Below are 16,354 nucleotides of genomic sequence, written 5' to 3' on the forward strand. Positions count from 1 at the left end.
AATGTTCATAATGAAGTTTTTTTGATTCAGTCATTTGAGCCTGCCCCACAAATAAAATAGATTCGCTGTGCAGGGCAAAAGTTGGCATTTTTTTGCAGAGTTAATTTTATTTGCTTCAAAATCTCACTTAATGCCACTGCGGGGACAGTTCAGCACTTGCAGTTTGATTTATATTTTGTGTGTGTAGTCTGAAGTTAGCCATAATATTATCTCAGAATAGGCTTTCCAGTTATTGTGCCATGATACTGCATTATCGTTTGCAGAGCCAATAAGTGGTCTCTGAATTAGTGGATAAAGGACAGATGGATGGCTGATTTGTTAGTGTGGCCTTCCTCCCAGCTGACTGTAACTTCTGGACTGTAACTTTGTAAACTTCTTAAGCCATCTTGCTTTTGGAATCTGTAGGTTAGAAATGACTGACATATACATAAAGGCAAAATAGTAGGTTTGGAACAAGCACTGGTATTTTCATCAATAAAATAATTTGAAAGGCTGTGGCTGGTGCTATGTACTTCTGGAGCCTGAAATACATTTTTTTGTTTATTTGTTTTGTTTTGTTTTTAGGAGAACCCATTATTTCTGGAAACTGTCACACTGCCTGCCCTGAAGTACAGTTCTACTTGCTTATTCTGACCCTTTGGAAAGGCCTTGTGGTGTTTAAGAAGGCGAATACTCTTAGATCCTGGATTTTCCAATATTGACACCTTGTGATTTACAGTTTCGTCACCATGAGACGAAGCTCAAATATTACCAGAAGCAGTGGTCGGCAATCTATGATGGCACTGAGAGTGCAGGACAACAACAAGATGGGTCTTCAGACACCTCAGATGTAAGTCTTGCTTAATGTCTTGCTGAGAACAGGTATATAAAACAAACCGTGAAGGGATTTGCTATAATGTGTTCGAGTGTGTGAGCAGCAAATGAAAAAAAAATGGGAGCAGCAAGAAGAAAATTTCCTGCAGCCAACAATAATTGCACCAATAAGTGCTCCAGTTCTGCAAAAAACTTTTTAAAATTTATTTGTATACTTATGAAACATTTCAAATTGTAACACTTTTTCTTACCTGTTTCTTAGGAGGTGGCTGGTGGTGTGTATGTATATTATGTATACTTAGAAATCTCCTTGCAGAAGTATTTTTGTTAATGGACAAATAATACATTAAAATCAGTTGACTATTCTAAGATGTTTCTAGGCTGAAGATGCTTAGGCTTATATGGATGTGTTTATAGTTTTCTTACCTAAACAAAAGATGAAATGGTCACTTGAATCCTTCTCTCTATCCCTCAGGAAGGACAGAGGTACATTTGGGAAGCTGAGCATGGGCAAACCTACACCTGCAACGTCGGAAAGAAAAGTCAGCTTTTTTGGGAAAAGGTATTAATAGCTTTAGATCTCTGTACTGTAAATTGAAACAATAACAGTCCCACATCATTTTGTAATTTTTGTCTCTTGACAAATTTTCCTTATAGGGAATAATGGACCTGAGGCCAGCAGACCTTCAGGTCTGTCTTCTTCCCCTCTTTCATCACTAAACAATAATGCCATGGAGTAGGAATTGCTTTGAGAGCTGTTCTTCCTCTTGGGAATGATATGCACTGCAGACCTTAAGAGCTCCTCAATACATTTGCCTGTTTAAGGAAGAGTGATATCCCCAGTACCCTCTGCCGTAGTTTCTTCTCTCTCAGATGCAAACCTTCCTTTCAGCTTAGTTTGTGGTTTCTGTGTTCTTGCAAGTATCATCTTTTGTAGGACCCCACTGTTTCAGAGATCTATTCCTTTTAAGTATTCCTTAAATATTTCAGGCTTTATTTTCAATGACCTGCATCATTTTATTTCTTCATTTTTGGGGTATTTTTCTGCTCTGCAAAACTTTATTTCTTTCAGAACACTGAAGAAAATATTCACCTAGGATGCAGTAACCCCTCTGTTGTGTGCGTGCATGATGGCTTCCAGGTTGATGTTTTTCTAGTCATCCTAGATAAAGAGAAACATTTAGGCATCCCGTTGTATAACAAATGCAAAAGAAACATAAAAATAGCAATTGTAGTGACTTAAACATTAAGTAAATTCTTTGTGTTGTCACAAGAACTGTATTTATTTTTTGTTCTTAGAACTAGTGGGGCTGGAAGTACACGCAACAGTCAGTATGGTATGTTTGGTACAGAGAAAATCAAGGATCCCAGGCCACTTCATGACAAGACATTCATCCAACAATGTATCAAGCAGCTTTGTGAGGTAACTTATTAAGTTATTCTAAATGTTTGTTGTTAGGTGTAAAAGATACTACTCAAATTATTTTTTATGGTTTCAACTTCAGATTTTATTTAGTGACTAATATGCCATGTCTATTTTTCTCAGTTTCTTTCTGAGAATGGTTACGCGCATAATGTTTCCATGAAGTCACTGCAGTCTCCATCAGTTAAGGACTTTTTAAAAATCTTCACTTTTATCTGTGGATTTCTCCGCTCTTCTTATGAACTGCCTAACTCAAAATTTGAAGAGGAAATTCCCAGAGTTTTTAAAGAGCTTGGGTAAGATCATTAATGTTGTGCTAAATGGATTTGATACAGCTAGAAATTTAAAAGCTAAGAATTCTGCTTGATAGTTGCAGAGAACAGATAGGTTTCCTTATTCAGATGAGGTTCTGAAACTACAGTGTTGTGATTGTTTTTCCCTTTTGTTTAGTTCTAAGTTTACTGTCTGATTCTGAGACCCTACTGTACATTTTATATTTGAACTTCCAGAACTATAAGCACTTGGAAGCTTGCTTTTTTTTCATTACCTTTATTTGTATTAAACTTTGAAAGATAGACACAGGTTTTTTTGACGGACTTTTCTGGTTCATTCTGTTAAAATGAACTGAAAAACAATTCCAGAAAGTTGGATCCAGCTCATTTAGTTAATAACGTTTTTCTTGTAATTTCTGTCATTCTGCTTTCAAAGTAGGCAGTGGAAATAAAAATTACACCAAGGTGGGGGGGAAAAAAATAAAAACAAAAACAAATAAACAACAACAACAAAACAAAATAAAACACACAAAAAAAGCCACAAAACAAACTAAGTAGCTGGGTGGTTTTTTTCCCAATCTTGTTCAGTAACTGTTTGAAATAATTAATGTACTAACACTTTTCAAGAAAAAAAAATGTTCTCCCTGTTGATAACAGTGAATTTTCAGTCTTGCTTAAAAAAACAAGTGAAGTGTATTTTACTCCTGTAGATTCGAGCCTATAATGACATCAAAGCACTAGGGCTCCTTAGACGTAGGCAAAAGTCTGTTCTGTTCACTTCTCAATGTTTTAATAAAATTTTGGTTTAACCTATAACATTTTAAATTGCTGACCTAGCTGAAATATTGAAAAGGAAGTTGCTCTCAAGAGGATTTACTCTGCTGCACCAAAAGTGTAATCCTGTATAAAAATACTTATTTTGAGGACTCACTTTGTTGTCTTTTGAGAGTTAGAAAATGGATCTAAATAATTTATTTTTAAAAGTTCTCAGGCTGAATGGCTCATGAGAGCTTATTTAAAACTATCAGTCTATCAGTAGCTTCTTGTCCTATATTCTTAAAATAATTTTGGGCAGCTGTCAGTCTAAAGATGGAATAAAATCTGCACTTCTGTGTTCCTTTATTTGTAGAAGATTTTGAGAGGATGTCTGTAATTAGCAGTATAGCCTTTGTGTGTTCTGTATTTATACGTAATATTAATATTATACTTTGATATGCAGCTGTTCTGAAATTCCTTTATGTAGTTGCATGATACTAAGCTGATTGAAAAACTGAAAAGCAGCTGACAAAGTGCATTTGACCCAAGAAGCAAGCATCTTGCCCTCTAAGAACAGGACTCCAATGTATCAGTTAGTTTTCATCTGTTAGGAAAGCCTTCAGGCTTTCACACCCAGTTTGGAAGTCTAAACATCATCCATTGGATTATTACTCCCTTCTTTGTGTTTGTTGTCTTTCCTTTGAGGTCTTTGTCTCATGGTGAATCACCTCATGCCCACATGGCACACACACTCCTTTGTCCTTAGTGTTGCAGTGCCCATCTCTCCTCCCACAGTAGCTTCAGAAGGAGAAAGACAAATCTGCTGCTGCCAAGACCAAGCCAACATACTAAGTTGAATATGAAGAGGCTAAGGAATGTGTGAAGGAATAGTTTATGCTTCTTTGATTGAGGCCTTAATTGTTCCTAATCTTTGGATATGCAAAAAAAGGCCATTTCTTCACTAGCTAGCCAGTTGAGGGAAGTGATTGTCCCACTGTATATCTCACTAGTGCCGCCCTGTGTGCAGTTTTTGGTGCCTCAATATACGAAGGATATCAAGCCTATTAGTGTATGTCCAGAGAAGGGTGACCAAGATGGTGAAAGGTCTCAAGGACAAGACTTATGAGGAGTGGCCAAGGTCACTTGGTTTGTTCAGACTGGAGGAGAGAAGGCTGAGGAAGCGCCTCATCACAGGCTACACCTTCTGCAAGGGGGCCAGTAGAGGATGAGGTGCTGATCTCCACTCTAGTGACCAGTGATGGGACACAAGGAGAGGAAATTAAGCTGCATTAGGGGAAGTTCAAATCAGACACTAGGAAAATGTTCTTCACTGAGAGCGTGGCCGGTCACTGGTACAGGCTTCCCAGGGATGTTGTCACAGCACCAAGCCTGTCAGAGTTCAAGGGAGTATCTGGACAAGACTCTTAGTCATATGGTTTAGTTTTAGGTAGTCCTGTGAGGAGCAAGGGAGTTGGACTTGATGATCCTTATGGGTCCCTTACAACTTGAGATATTCTGTGATTCTATGAATCACAAAATGAGAAACCCATGATAATTGAATAAAATAGTGCTGTAAGAACTCAGCTTATCTCCCTTTGATGTATGGCATAAAGTACAATTCTTGTTCTTCCTACTGTGCTTTGATCTACATGTAAAAAACTGCTCTTTTGTTTTCATCACTGTTTGCCCCAGCTATTAAAGATGTATTTTCTTTTGCCTTGTAGGTACCCCTTTGCTTTGTCAAAAAGCTCCATGTACACAGTGGGAGCACCACACACGTGGCCTCAGATTGTGACAGCTTTGGTTTGGTTAATTGATTCTGTCAAGGTATCACTTGTCTTCTTTAAGTCAAATAGTTTCATTTTTCAGGCTGGAATGTTAGTTTCAATAGAGACCTCTTAAATGCTTTCTAAAAATCTCTTTGACACTTATGTAAAGAAAAAGGCCGATGTTCTTACTTGCCGTCTGGGAGCTAGTTCTTAGCCTTACTTTTAGTAACTTTAAACGGTGTTTTAATGATATATCATAATATTTTATTTAACTGTGTGCACTGGATAAATTGGTAGGCAATGATGCCTTCCACATAATTAATTTTTGAAAAGTTAATCATGCATTTTCAGTGCAGATCTTCCTGTGACTTCTGTGATCCTCTCCTAAATTTGAAGTCTAAGGATGGAATTTTCAATAGCAATTATTCAAGTGTCCTGTGATTGTTGTATAGAGTAGGGGGGGTTGTGTTTGAGTAGGGTTTGTTGTTTGGTTTTTTAACAGTGATAACTCTGCTGCCAGCTCAGGTCTGAGCAAAATTTGGAATCTGTGACAGAAGTTCACCACTGCTGAACTGGGCACACATAAAATCCCATCCTTTATGCTGAAAAGACATGTTTGGCTTAGCAAGACAATTTGGCAGTGTTGAATGTCCATTTAATGTGTCTTCATCTATAGTTTCAGTCAAGTAAGCACAGGCTCATTACCCTGATGTGAGTGGTCACGTTCTGAAGCAGAACCATTATACCCTGCTTGCTGAAATCCTAATCCAATGTTATTCTGCTTCTTATGAACACAAAACTAATATGAAAATTAATGGGGATTTTCACACTTACTTTTTGTATGTACACCTGTGCCTTTCAGTTGTATGCTGCCACAAGGGAAAATGCACCATCGTTTGATGATGGACAGAGCTGGGGAGGAGAGACAGAAGATGGAATTGTACATAATAAGGTAGCATAGAAGTAAATTATTACCAGTATTGTACAACTTAATTTTGCCATGTGCTGTAACAACACAATTTAAATATATGACTCCACAATTTTAATTGTACTTATATGTCCTGTTCAGTTTTATATTCACAGAGTTCTCTTGGTAGTATAGTAGCATTATATTAATATAAAAAGCCTGACCAACTGATTTCCTGAGCAGGCATCGTGGCCAGTCTTTTGGTGAAGACTGGGCATTAAATTGAAATGCCATATTCTCTGAGTTGCTACTGTTTCTGTTCTCCTTTGTGGAGAATGGGGGTCATTATGCTGTTTGTTTATTGTTTTAGTAGGGTCTCAGGTGTATTTCTCTTTGGCACTTGAGTCTTCTAAGGTTAACAGCAGTACAGTGTAAAGACAGTGACTTAAATACGAATGTGGTGGCTCCTGCCAATATCTACTCAGTTTACAATTTAAACATTGGTCATAATGTTTAATTGCCTAGCCACAAAATAGGGTGGCAATGTAATTCAGACATTTAAAAATCCAGCAGCTTGCTTTCTTTCTAATTTATCATAGATTATTAGCACTATTCAGATCTAACTCTGTGTTAAATTGAATCACAGATGATGTTTGAGGCTGTATGATGTGCCAGAACATTTTATTAGAAAATTGCAAAAATCAAATTAAATCAGAATTTTGGAGTAAGGTTACAAACCTGACAGTTGACAAGTAAAAATGCTTTTAAGCTAAATGTGTTCTTATACATTGATACATAGGCATATATGTGGAAACAAAATTTACAATACTGATGTAATTGCTTCTGAAAGATCTGTAATTTAAAGTTTCCAGTAAATTCTTTTTGGGTAACCTTTCTTTAATTCTAGATCAGTTCTCTGACATCTGCAGATCTGAAGTATTTCATATTTACTGAAAAGGTCTGTTGAACAGACTTACAGTTTCCATAAACAAACCTGAGAGGATCATATGGTTCAAGATAATACATATTTAAATATTGTACCTACTGTCCTTATTAGGTATCCCAGAAAAATGTACCAAGTATTTCTAGATATTTCAAAATGTGAATTCCAGATGTCTCCTACTGCCTGGATATAATCTGTTGATATTCTGTGTTTAAAGGGAAGGGAAAAAAGTTGATTTTTACGGAAGTGCAGGCAAACCAGTGAAAGATATTTTTAGTGCCTGTTTAATTTAATTGGTTAAGTAAATTTAGACTGTCTAGATATTTTACAGCCCTTTGAATCACTGAAATGAAAAATTTTTTAATTGTTTTCAGCTTTTCGTGGACTACTCTGTGAAGTGCTATGAGCAATTCATGAAAGGGAGAGATACTTTTGAGGAATTGGATGCAGAAGTGCAATCAAAATTCAGTAAGTTTTCATGTTTTAATGAAGTATTTAATTGTGTAACTGGTTTCTTTTATCCTAGCATCACTGTTGCTCAGTTTACAAGTGAAAGTGATCTGACATAAGAGAACCTGAAATTCCCAAGTACTTCTCAGTTACTTCGACTTATTTTTCTTTTTGTTAATAGTACAGACAAGCAAGTCATGCTCTGCTGTCAGCTGTACCTGTGTAACCCTACTGTTTTCAATGGCTTTGTGACAGAAAAGCATTATACAGTTATTCAGATGCAAACTCCATCTATGCAAATGACTCTTGTTTCTGTCTGACAAAGTTAACAATTAAAAAAAGAAAAATATTATCAGAGGATGCACATACGATGAGTAAGAAAGTTTAGCTTCAAAGAGGTCTGAAAACAGCCTGCAAGAGTTCCATACTCTGTTGTGAAGGTTCCCATATATAATTCAGCGTGCACCTGTGTTTGTCTTCAGGGAGGTGGAAAGTTATTAATTTTTTGACTCATTCATTTCATCACCTACTGAAATAACAACAGAATATGAGAACAAGGAGGAAAAATAGTTCTCGCTTTCTAAGCCCTTCTATGAAAAGCCAGACTAAGGACACTACCCTTGCAAGCCAGACCTGTCAGTTAGAGAAGAAACATAAGCTACCAGACTGTTACTAGATATTAGTAGGAAAAAGTAATCATGCCATTGTTTGGCAGACACTGAGGGAAGTAAGAGAAAAGATGTCTCAAGAGGTAAGGAAGTATGTGGATAGGAAAGGAGTATACAAATTGCATTACCTTGTGAAGCTGGAACAGATAACCACTACCCTGCAGTGTGGGCTGTATGAGAGTTTGGAAACTGACTTCACAGGAGTGATTTTGAGGTCTTACGAGGACTGAAAAACACATTTATTGTTGTTGTTTGTTTGTGGTGTTATAGCTTTGTCTATTTGCTTGCTAATAAAAGTAGTTTGGTAGGTTTGTTAGTTGTTTTTTGATGTGTTTGGTTTTTTATTTTAGTTTAAAATAATTGTCCAGATAATGGGTATATACTGTGCTGAAGCTAAAGCACAGATATTCAGATTAGGTTATGATATCCAGTGAGATTTATTTGTAACCTGCACCCATTTTTTTTTTTTATTTCCATAGAGGATTTATTTAATATAGATGAATTCCAGATAGAAGGTTTAATATCTGACAACAGAAGACTTAATGAAGAGATTGCAAGACTAGAAAAAGAAAAGGAAAATGAGCCGGTTAGTAAATTGTGTCTGTGCTTGTTTATATGGTGGAGTTGAATTTTCTATTATTGATCATTATTGTTATTATTAAATGAAGATACTGGTGATATGTTACAACAAATGAAAAAATATTTTCAATGCTCTGTAATATTTTAATTAGGCCAGGTTATTACACACTCTATATCGTTATAGTACAAGGCATTTGCTGTGGAGTCCTCAGTTACTATTTGTTTAATATTATGCAGATATTTTCAAGTAATGAGATCTTGCCTTAGCTGAAATATTAATAAAATATTTGGACCGCCTTTTTTTGTCTGAATTTCAACATTGTCTTTTCCAAAAGTGTTGGTATAAGAACTAATTAGGGGTTGAGATTATAAGATTCAGTTGTAACAGTACATTTTAGGGAAAATATTTTGTTTGAAAAGATAGATTCTGCTTTTAATATATCATGGATATAAAAATGCTTTAGTGGCTGTGAAGCTGGCAAATTGAGACTCCTGCCTACTGTGCAAAATGTGCTGCTCGTATTCCCAGCTTTCCTTGCCCTTTGTTTTATCTGCCCTTTGTGTATTATTATTTACTTAAGTTGCAAATAACTTTCTTAATGCAATGCCTAATGCAAATCCAAGACTAAATGATGAAATGCAAGAATTAAGGTACTTTTTTGTTTTTATGATTACTTATTCTTTTGTTGTTATGATTAAGTTGATTCAGCTGTCCCAGAGATAAAAAATTCATTAAAGGTATTTAATTTTATATTTTTTATACTATTGAAGTTGACCAATTACTGTACTGTGTGGTTTGGAAAGTAAGATCATTATTTTAGATCAATATAATAGTGGCTGTTCTTTCCATCCATTCACCAGGATCGTAGAGTAACACTACGAAACCTGAAATTGTCTCTTCAAGCAGACGTCCAGAAATACCAGACTTATTTGGCTAATCTGGAATCTCATATAGTCATCCTTGAAGAAAAAGCGGAAGGTGTTAATGAGGAAGTTGAAACAGGAGGTAAGAAGGCCTTGATGATAGTGAAGCTAGAAATAGGTTTAAAATAATTGTAATTCTCAGCTTCAAGACAGAGAGAGATACTTAGTGTATGATGATGCTACAAATAAACTTTCTGAAATTGGTTGCTAATATAGAGATTATTTTGGCTGATAGCTATTTGTACAGTAGAGTATTGAAATGCAGATATTATTTACTTATAAAAATACAGAGATTAAGTTTAACTATATAGGCTGGCATTTTACATTCATTTCACGTATGTTTTGTGAACTTAGAAATGGAAGTAGAAGCAACCAAACAGGAGAATGCCCGGCTCCAACACATCTTTGATAACCAAAAGTACTCAGTTGCGGACATTGAGAGAATAAATCATGAGAGAAATGAGTTGCAGCAAACCATTAACAAGCTGACTAAGGAAGTGGAAGCAGAAGAACATCAGCTGTGGAATGAAGAGCTAAAATATGCTAGGAGTAAAGAGGCGGTATGTGAAAACCCAACTATGCTGAGAGGTGGCTATCAGTTTTCATTATGCAAGCTTAAACTTGGGACTGCACTATTGCTGACTTCTTTCCTAAATAATTTAAGAACAGCATAGATGTGTCTTAACAGGCTCAAGTGACAAGAATGGCTTCTGTTTGCAATCTCTCTGAATTTTTTTTTTCCTTTGCCCCTTTTCTATTTTGAACATAATGGAAATGTATTCTTTTCATTTTTTTCTGCATCATAAGGGACATAGCTAGAATATGCACCACTGACAGCTCTTCTTGTTACAGCATCAAGAGCCTTGATAACATTAACTTGAAATTACTTTGATAACACAAGCAATTTCAGACTAATGTTAAGACTTGATAGCAAGGAAGTAATGCAAAACTAGTGCTTTGAATCAATATCTCTCCATGCATTTAGGGCTAGATTGGTCCCTTAATTGGAAGTTGTAGTAGATTTAAGGGCCAAATTCAATTCCCTCAAACAAGGTGAAAAGATGTGGTTCTGTAAGTGGTGTGATTTAAAAGCTTCTGCTTTGCTAGATGAAAACAAACAAACAAAAAGTTTCAAATATATTTGCATTTGGAAAGGGTTATGCCTTATCAAGCACTTGGTATTAAATTCCTCATACTGTGCAAGTATGAAGCACATAAGACTGGAAAAAATACTTATGTCGTCTGGCGTTTGCACATCAATGGCACTCATTAATCAGAAAATAGAGCATTTAATAAGCTTTGTCTAGAGGTATGCTCAAGTTAAAGTTTGTTAATCAGGATGTGTGGCTATGTGGCATTTCCTGTCAAAAACAATGGGAGAAGGAATATCAACATGATGAATCACAGAACGTTAGAGATTGGAAGGGACCTCAAAAGATCATCTAGTCCAATGCCCCTGCCGGAGCAAGAAGATCTAGATGAGGTTACACAGGAAGGCGTCTAGGCAGGTTTTGAATGTCTCCAGAGAAGGAGACTCCACAACCTCTCTGGGCAGCCTGTTCCAGTGTCTGTCACCCTCACTGTGAAGAAGTTTCTTCTCAAATTTAAATGGAACCTCCTGTGTTCCAGTTTACACCCATTGCCCGTTGTCACCAAGAAGAGCCTGGCTCCATCCTCGTGACACTCACCCTTTACATATTTATAAACATTAATAAGGTCACGCCTCAAGTCTCCTACAAACTAAAGAGACCCAGCTCCCTCAGCCTTTCCTCGTAAGGGAGATGCTCCACTCCCTTCATCATCTTTGCTGCCCTGCGAGATGCTCCACTCCCTTCATCATCTTTGCTGCCCTGCGCTGGACCCTCTCCAGCAGTTCCCTCTCCTTCTTGAACTGAGGGGCCCAGAGCTGGACACAATATTCCAGATGTGGTCTCACCAGGGCAGAGTAGAGGGGAAGGAGAACCTCTCAACCTACTAACCACCCCCCTTCTAATATACCCCAGGATGCCATTGGCCTTCCTGGCCACAAGGGCACAGTGCTGGCTCATGGTCATCCTGTTGTCCACCAGGACCCCCAGGTCCCTTTCCCATACACTGATCTTCAACAGGTCATTCCACAACTTATACTGGAACCTGGGGTTGTTCCTACCCAGATGCAAGACTCCATACTTGCACTTGTTATGTTTCATTAAATTTTTCCCCACCCAACTCTCCAGCCTGTCCAGGTCTTGCTAGATGGCAGCACAGCCTTCTGACTGGTCGTTGTTTTAGTTATTTGTATTTCCAAGCATGTTCTTCCTTCTCTATCAAGTAATCCTCAAAAGTTGAGGCAGGAAAATATATGGCAAAAGAGTAGGGAAAAACACGGGTGAAACCAGTCTCTCCCACACAGACTGAGAAACCTTACAGAGTAAACTCTGAGAGAATCATAAACCAGCACTTAATCCAAACAATGCAAACTGCTGGACAGTCATTACATACAGCTCTTGCATGCTGTGGCATGACTTGGGGTCATGTTTGTACAGAGAACTTGGAAATCTATTTAGAAGACCATATGAATACTTTTTGCAAAGCTTTTCACTTTGTTTCTTCTATGTTTTTTGCCCTTTTCTCATCTGAACAGATTGAAATGCAACTGGCAGAGTATCATAAACTGGCTCGAAAACTGAAATTAATTCCAATAAGTGCTGAGAATTCCAAAGGCCACGATTTTGAGATTCAGTTTAATCCTGAGGCAGGACCAAATTGCCTAGTCAAATACAGAACTCAGATCAAGGTAAGTCAAGTCAACACTGAATATTTCTGTTACTCCTCACCAAAAAAAAAAAAAAGTTTTGTTGGAAAAGTCTCTCTTAACCTCTACATGAAGCTTCCTTGAAAAGCCTGTATGATGCATTGCCGTAACTACATCATAGTATAGGAAGGAAGTTTGATATTGTAGGGTACAGCAGCCTAAACAAAAACGGGAGAGGGAAAAGATGTATGGGGGTACATCTTAGTTCAAATGAACAAATTGCATTAGCCAGATCTTCTTGTATATGTATTACAGGCTCCCCTTATGGAGATCATAAACCAGACTGAGGAAGAAATTAGGAATGCTACTCAACGGCACATGACGTTGGCAGATACTTTGGAACAGGTGTGTTGGTTAATGAAGATTAGGACTAAAATACTGTAATGTTATCTGCTGGCCTCATTTGACCTTTTTGCATGCATGAAGTGTGGTGTGATGGGTTGTTTTCTGATTGGGTGACTGGTTGGTGGTAGTCTTTTGTGTTTCCCCATTCTTCTTCCCCTACTTCAGTTTTTATTGCTCAGCATGACAATATAGGGTATGGAATATCCTTTTGGGCCATTTTGGTGAACTGTCCTGGCTGTGCACCCTCCTAACATGTTGCCTGCTCCTACCCTACTCACTGAGGGGCTGCCTTGATGTGGTGCAAGCGCTATACCAGCAACAGGCAAAACATTGTGTTACCAACAGTCTTTTAGCCACCTATCCAAAACAAAGCACCACACAAACTGCTATGGAGTAAGTTAATGCAATCCCAGCCTGGACTGGTTTAAATGTTCCTGGGCTACCACGTATTGTTTGTGATGGCATGGATTTATATGTTGGAAATCTTTTTGAATTCTATTTTCTTGGTCATGTTTTTGTTCTAGGTGAAAGTAATGGTAGCAGACAAGAAAAGCAGTGTGAAAATGCTGGAAGAAGAAGCTGAAAAGCTAGATGATCTTTACCATCAGAAGCATAAGGTAGAACTTCTTATAGGTTGATGACAATTCGTCCTTAATGGTATCCTTATCCTTAATTGTTATATTTATACATAAGGTTTTTGGTTGCATTTTTGTTTGTTTGGACTCTTGTGTCCCTCCATTCCTCTTGCAGGATTCTTTATTTTCAGAAATATTTGAGTGCTGCCTTAAGTGACTCAGTTTTCACCTTCTCATAAGAAAATCTGGCATCGTGTTTTGGCAGATCTTGTAGATCATAAGCTACTACATCCACTAATAAAAGCGATGGCAATCATATCGTGACCTCAAGATGTCTCAAAGCATGTTCTTGAAGAAGATTTTAGAGTTAACAGTATCTGACTTGTCTATGCAGTTTACATAAAATAAATACACTTACAGATTTAGCAAATATGTTTAATTGCATTAAAAATAAGGAAAACATTCTTTTACTAAAAGCACATTAAATGTTTTAATTATCTAAAATTGTTGCTTTGTTTTTCTTCCCCAGCGGGGGAGCAGTTCCTATCCTTTTCCTCATATCTAGTTTAGCAACAAAACAGTCCTCTCAGTTAACAGCTGTGGCTGCCTCAGTGCCTCCCAGCTTCTCTAGCAGCATGGCTTTGGTGGGGCTGTAGTGCCTAGGAGAAAAATGCTTTTTGAACTAAATTAGGGTTTAACATACCTGCTCTTTCAAACCCCTACTTCTGTGCTATAACCACGAAACAGGGTTATTTCATCGCCAATACCTGGTTAGGTGGCTGAAGGCAATTCGTTTATTGCTTTCAAAATCACTTGAAACTTAGCTTCTGATCTATAGCGTTGCATATGCTTTTCTCTTAAGGTAAGCTCATAAAGCTCATAAGCTGCAACTGGATGGTTATAATAAAACATAGTCATGTGATTCCTCGTGTAATTTTTAAAATGCTATTGATAAAACTACAGTATTAAAATTATTCTGAAGAATGATGTTTCAGTAATTTACCAGAATTGCATATTTAGTTGATGGCAGAATTTAGTTTGGTTTTGTGCAATTTAATTGTGCTAAGTATAGTGTCAACAGTGTCATTTTCCTTGGAGAGAAGATTACTTACATTTTGCACTCCTCTTTCAGACATGAAAGGGAAAGCAATTTTCTTATTCGAGTATTTTATTTTTTTTAACCTAGAAACAGTTCTTCATGATGTTCCATTTTTAAGCTATTTAAAATATGCAGAGTATGTAAATAACACTTTTTGAGTGTTCCTATGAAAGGAAAATAGCTGTAACACAAACCTTGAAATATGGTTAGAGAAATAAAGGGAGGGTTAGGTTGGTTTTGGGTGGAAGGTGATACAAAAAAAATACCTGAAACTTCAGATTTGGGGGGATATCCTTGGGTTTTTTTTAGTTCTGAGTTTGGAGTTTTGAATTTACTATTGGAATGTAATAAAGTAATATAAAGGAGAAAAAAAATCCTGATTATTTCTGAGTTATGCTTTTTATTTTTTTTCCCCCTCTTTCTTTATGTTTACAGGAGGCAGGAGAGGAAGAGCAAAAATGGACAAATGAACTGGAATTGTTAGAGAAGCATAAACAGCTACTTGAGAGTGGTGTCAATGAAGGTCTTGGTGAAGCCACAAAAGAATTGGATGATCTTCAACGACAGTAAGGCCCATAACTTCAAGTTATTAGTGTAGTTTATTTTGGTTTTCATGTCTTTCAAGGATAAAGACACTTTCTTGAATTGTAAGGTAAAATTATTTGGTAAGCATATTAATTTCAAAAATTCACAATTAAAAGGAATTCATCATTAACACTTAAAATATTGCTAGAATTTTGTTTGCTACATGATAACTCCTGGTTTCCATGTAATTTTTTCATATATACTGTTGTAATAAAGAAATTAGTTTGTTTCCAAACTTATATGACAACTACATTTTACAGCCTGAAGTCTGGAAAGACTATTCTGACTGTATTCTGACTCTGATGTACTTTGTTTCATATTGGTTAGCAAGTCCTTTTTCTTTGAAGTTGAGTATCGATATACAAATCTAAGTTGGTTCAAGTTAATGCTAATAGAACAAAATACAGCTAAACATTGTATACGTGGTGAAGGGTTTGTTTTAGGTGTCAGGAATTTTATAATTATGGATGTGACTTTATGAGTGTCTTTACTTTTTAGATATCAAGTTGTTATGCAAACAACAACAGAAGAGAGCAGGAAAGCTGGTGATAACTTGAATCGACTTCTAGAAGTGATTGCGACCCATGTAGTGTCTATAGAGGTAAACTAAAGTTTGATATTCAAAATTAAATCTTTCTAGAGATGCGCAACTGCAGTTAAGCACATGGAAATTAGAACTTACTCTTTCCAATAATGTATCAGTTACTTGGAGCTGCTGCCCTTAGTCTGGGGATTCTAGTTAAATAAATTTGTTGACAAAATCCTTGGTATAAGTAATCAGTATTGATTATTAAATTTCAGCAGTAACAGTCAAGTTTAATCTGCTTCTGGTAAATGTCTTTCAGAGAAGTGTTGAACTGAAATAAACTGTACAATGCCTGTTAACATGCTTTAGTAGAACCAGTGCAATAGAGACCATGATAGTTCTAATAAACTTTCTGTAACTCTTTTCTAGAAATATCTTGATGAACAGAATGAAAAAATTGACAGAGACTATGAAGAATTCATTTCTGAAGATCTATTGTCATCCTTGACCAGAATTCTAGACAGTTATAAAAAGAAGGCTGAAAGTCTATAATTACAAAAAAAGTGAAGATGAAAATTTTGCATTTCTGAAGCTCTGGTATGATGCCTTCTACAAGAATGGGTACTTCCTGCATTTAGCAGTGAAACTGATTTTAAGCATAAGGAAATATTTATGGACTTCCTTTGTTGCATTGACACAAACACATTAAAGAATATATTTGCATTTTCTTAAAAAAGGCTTTGCTTTCTCTTCCTCCTTGCAATATATCATGCATGATTACGAAAATCTGTGACAGAACAACTGTGGAACAACTTAGTTTCATATTTCCTTTATAATTAAATCATTTGTGCTCTTCTAGGAACATTAGTAAGTCAAAAGTACAGTTAGCCTGTTAAAATAACATCACAAAGTGGACTTAAAGATGG

At 36.5% G+C, this 16,354-nt stretch overlaps 1 protein-coding gene across 1 annotated transcript; it reads left to right on the plus strand.

Moving 5' to 3' along the window:
- Nucleotides 1–728: 728 nt before the first annotated feature.
- NDC80 (NDC80 kinetochore complex component) lies at nt 729–15,980 on the plus strand (the record flags this gene model as incomplete). The annotated part of the gene is made up of 16 exons (XM_080339740.1): nt 729–829; nt 1,289–1,375; nt 2,113–2,236; nt 2,360–2,532; nt 4,989–5,091; nt 5,896–5,985; nt 7,258–7,351; nt 8,481–8,587; nt 9,442–9,586; nt 9,859–10,064; nt 12,128–12,280; nt 12,554–12,643; nt 13,168–13,260; nt 14,753–14,883; nt 15,401–15,503; nt 15,858–15,980. The coding sequence occupies 16 exons, from the start codon at nt 729–731 to the stop codon at nt 15,978–15,980; spliced, it is 1,923 nt and encodes a 640-aa protein (XP_080195866.1).
- Nucleotides 15,981–16,354: the final 374 nt, after the last annotated feature.

This window comes from Nesoenas mayeri, assembly GCF_963082525.1.
Source record: "Nesoenas mayeri genome assembly, chromosome: 2".
Lineage (NCBI taxonomy): Eukaryota > Metazoa > Chordata > Aves > Columbiformes > Columbidae > Nesoenas > Nesoenas mayeri.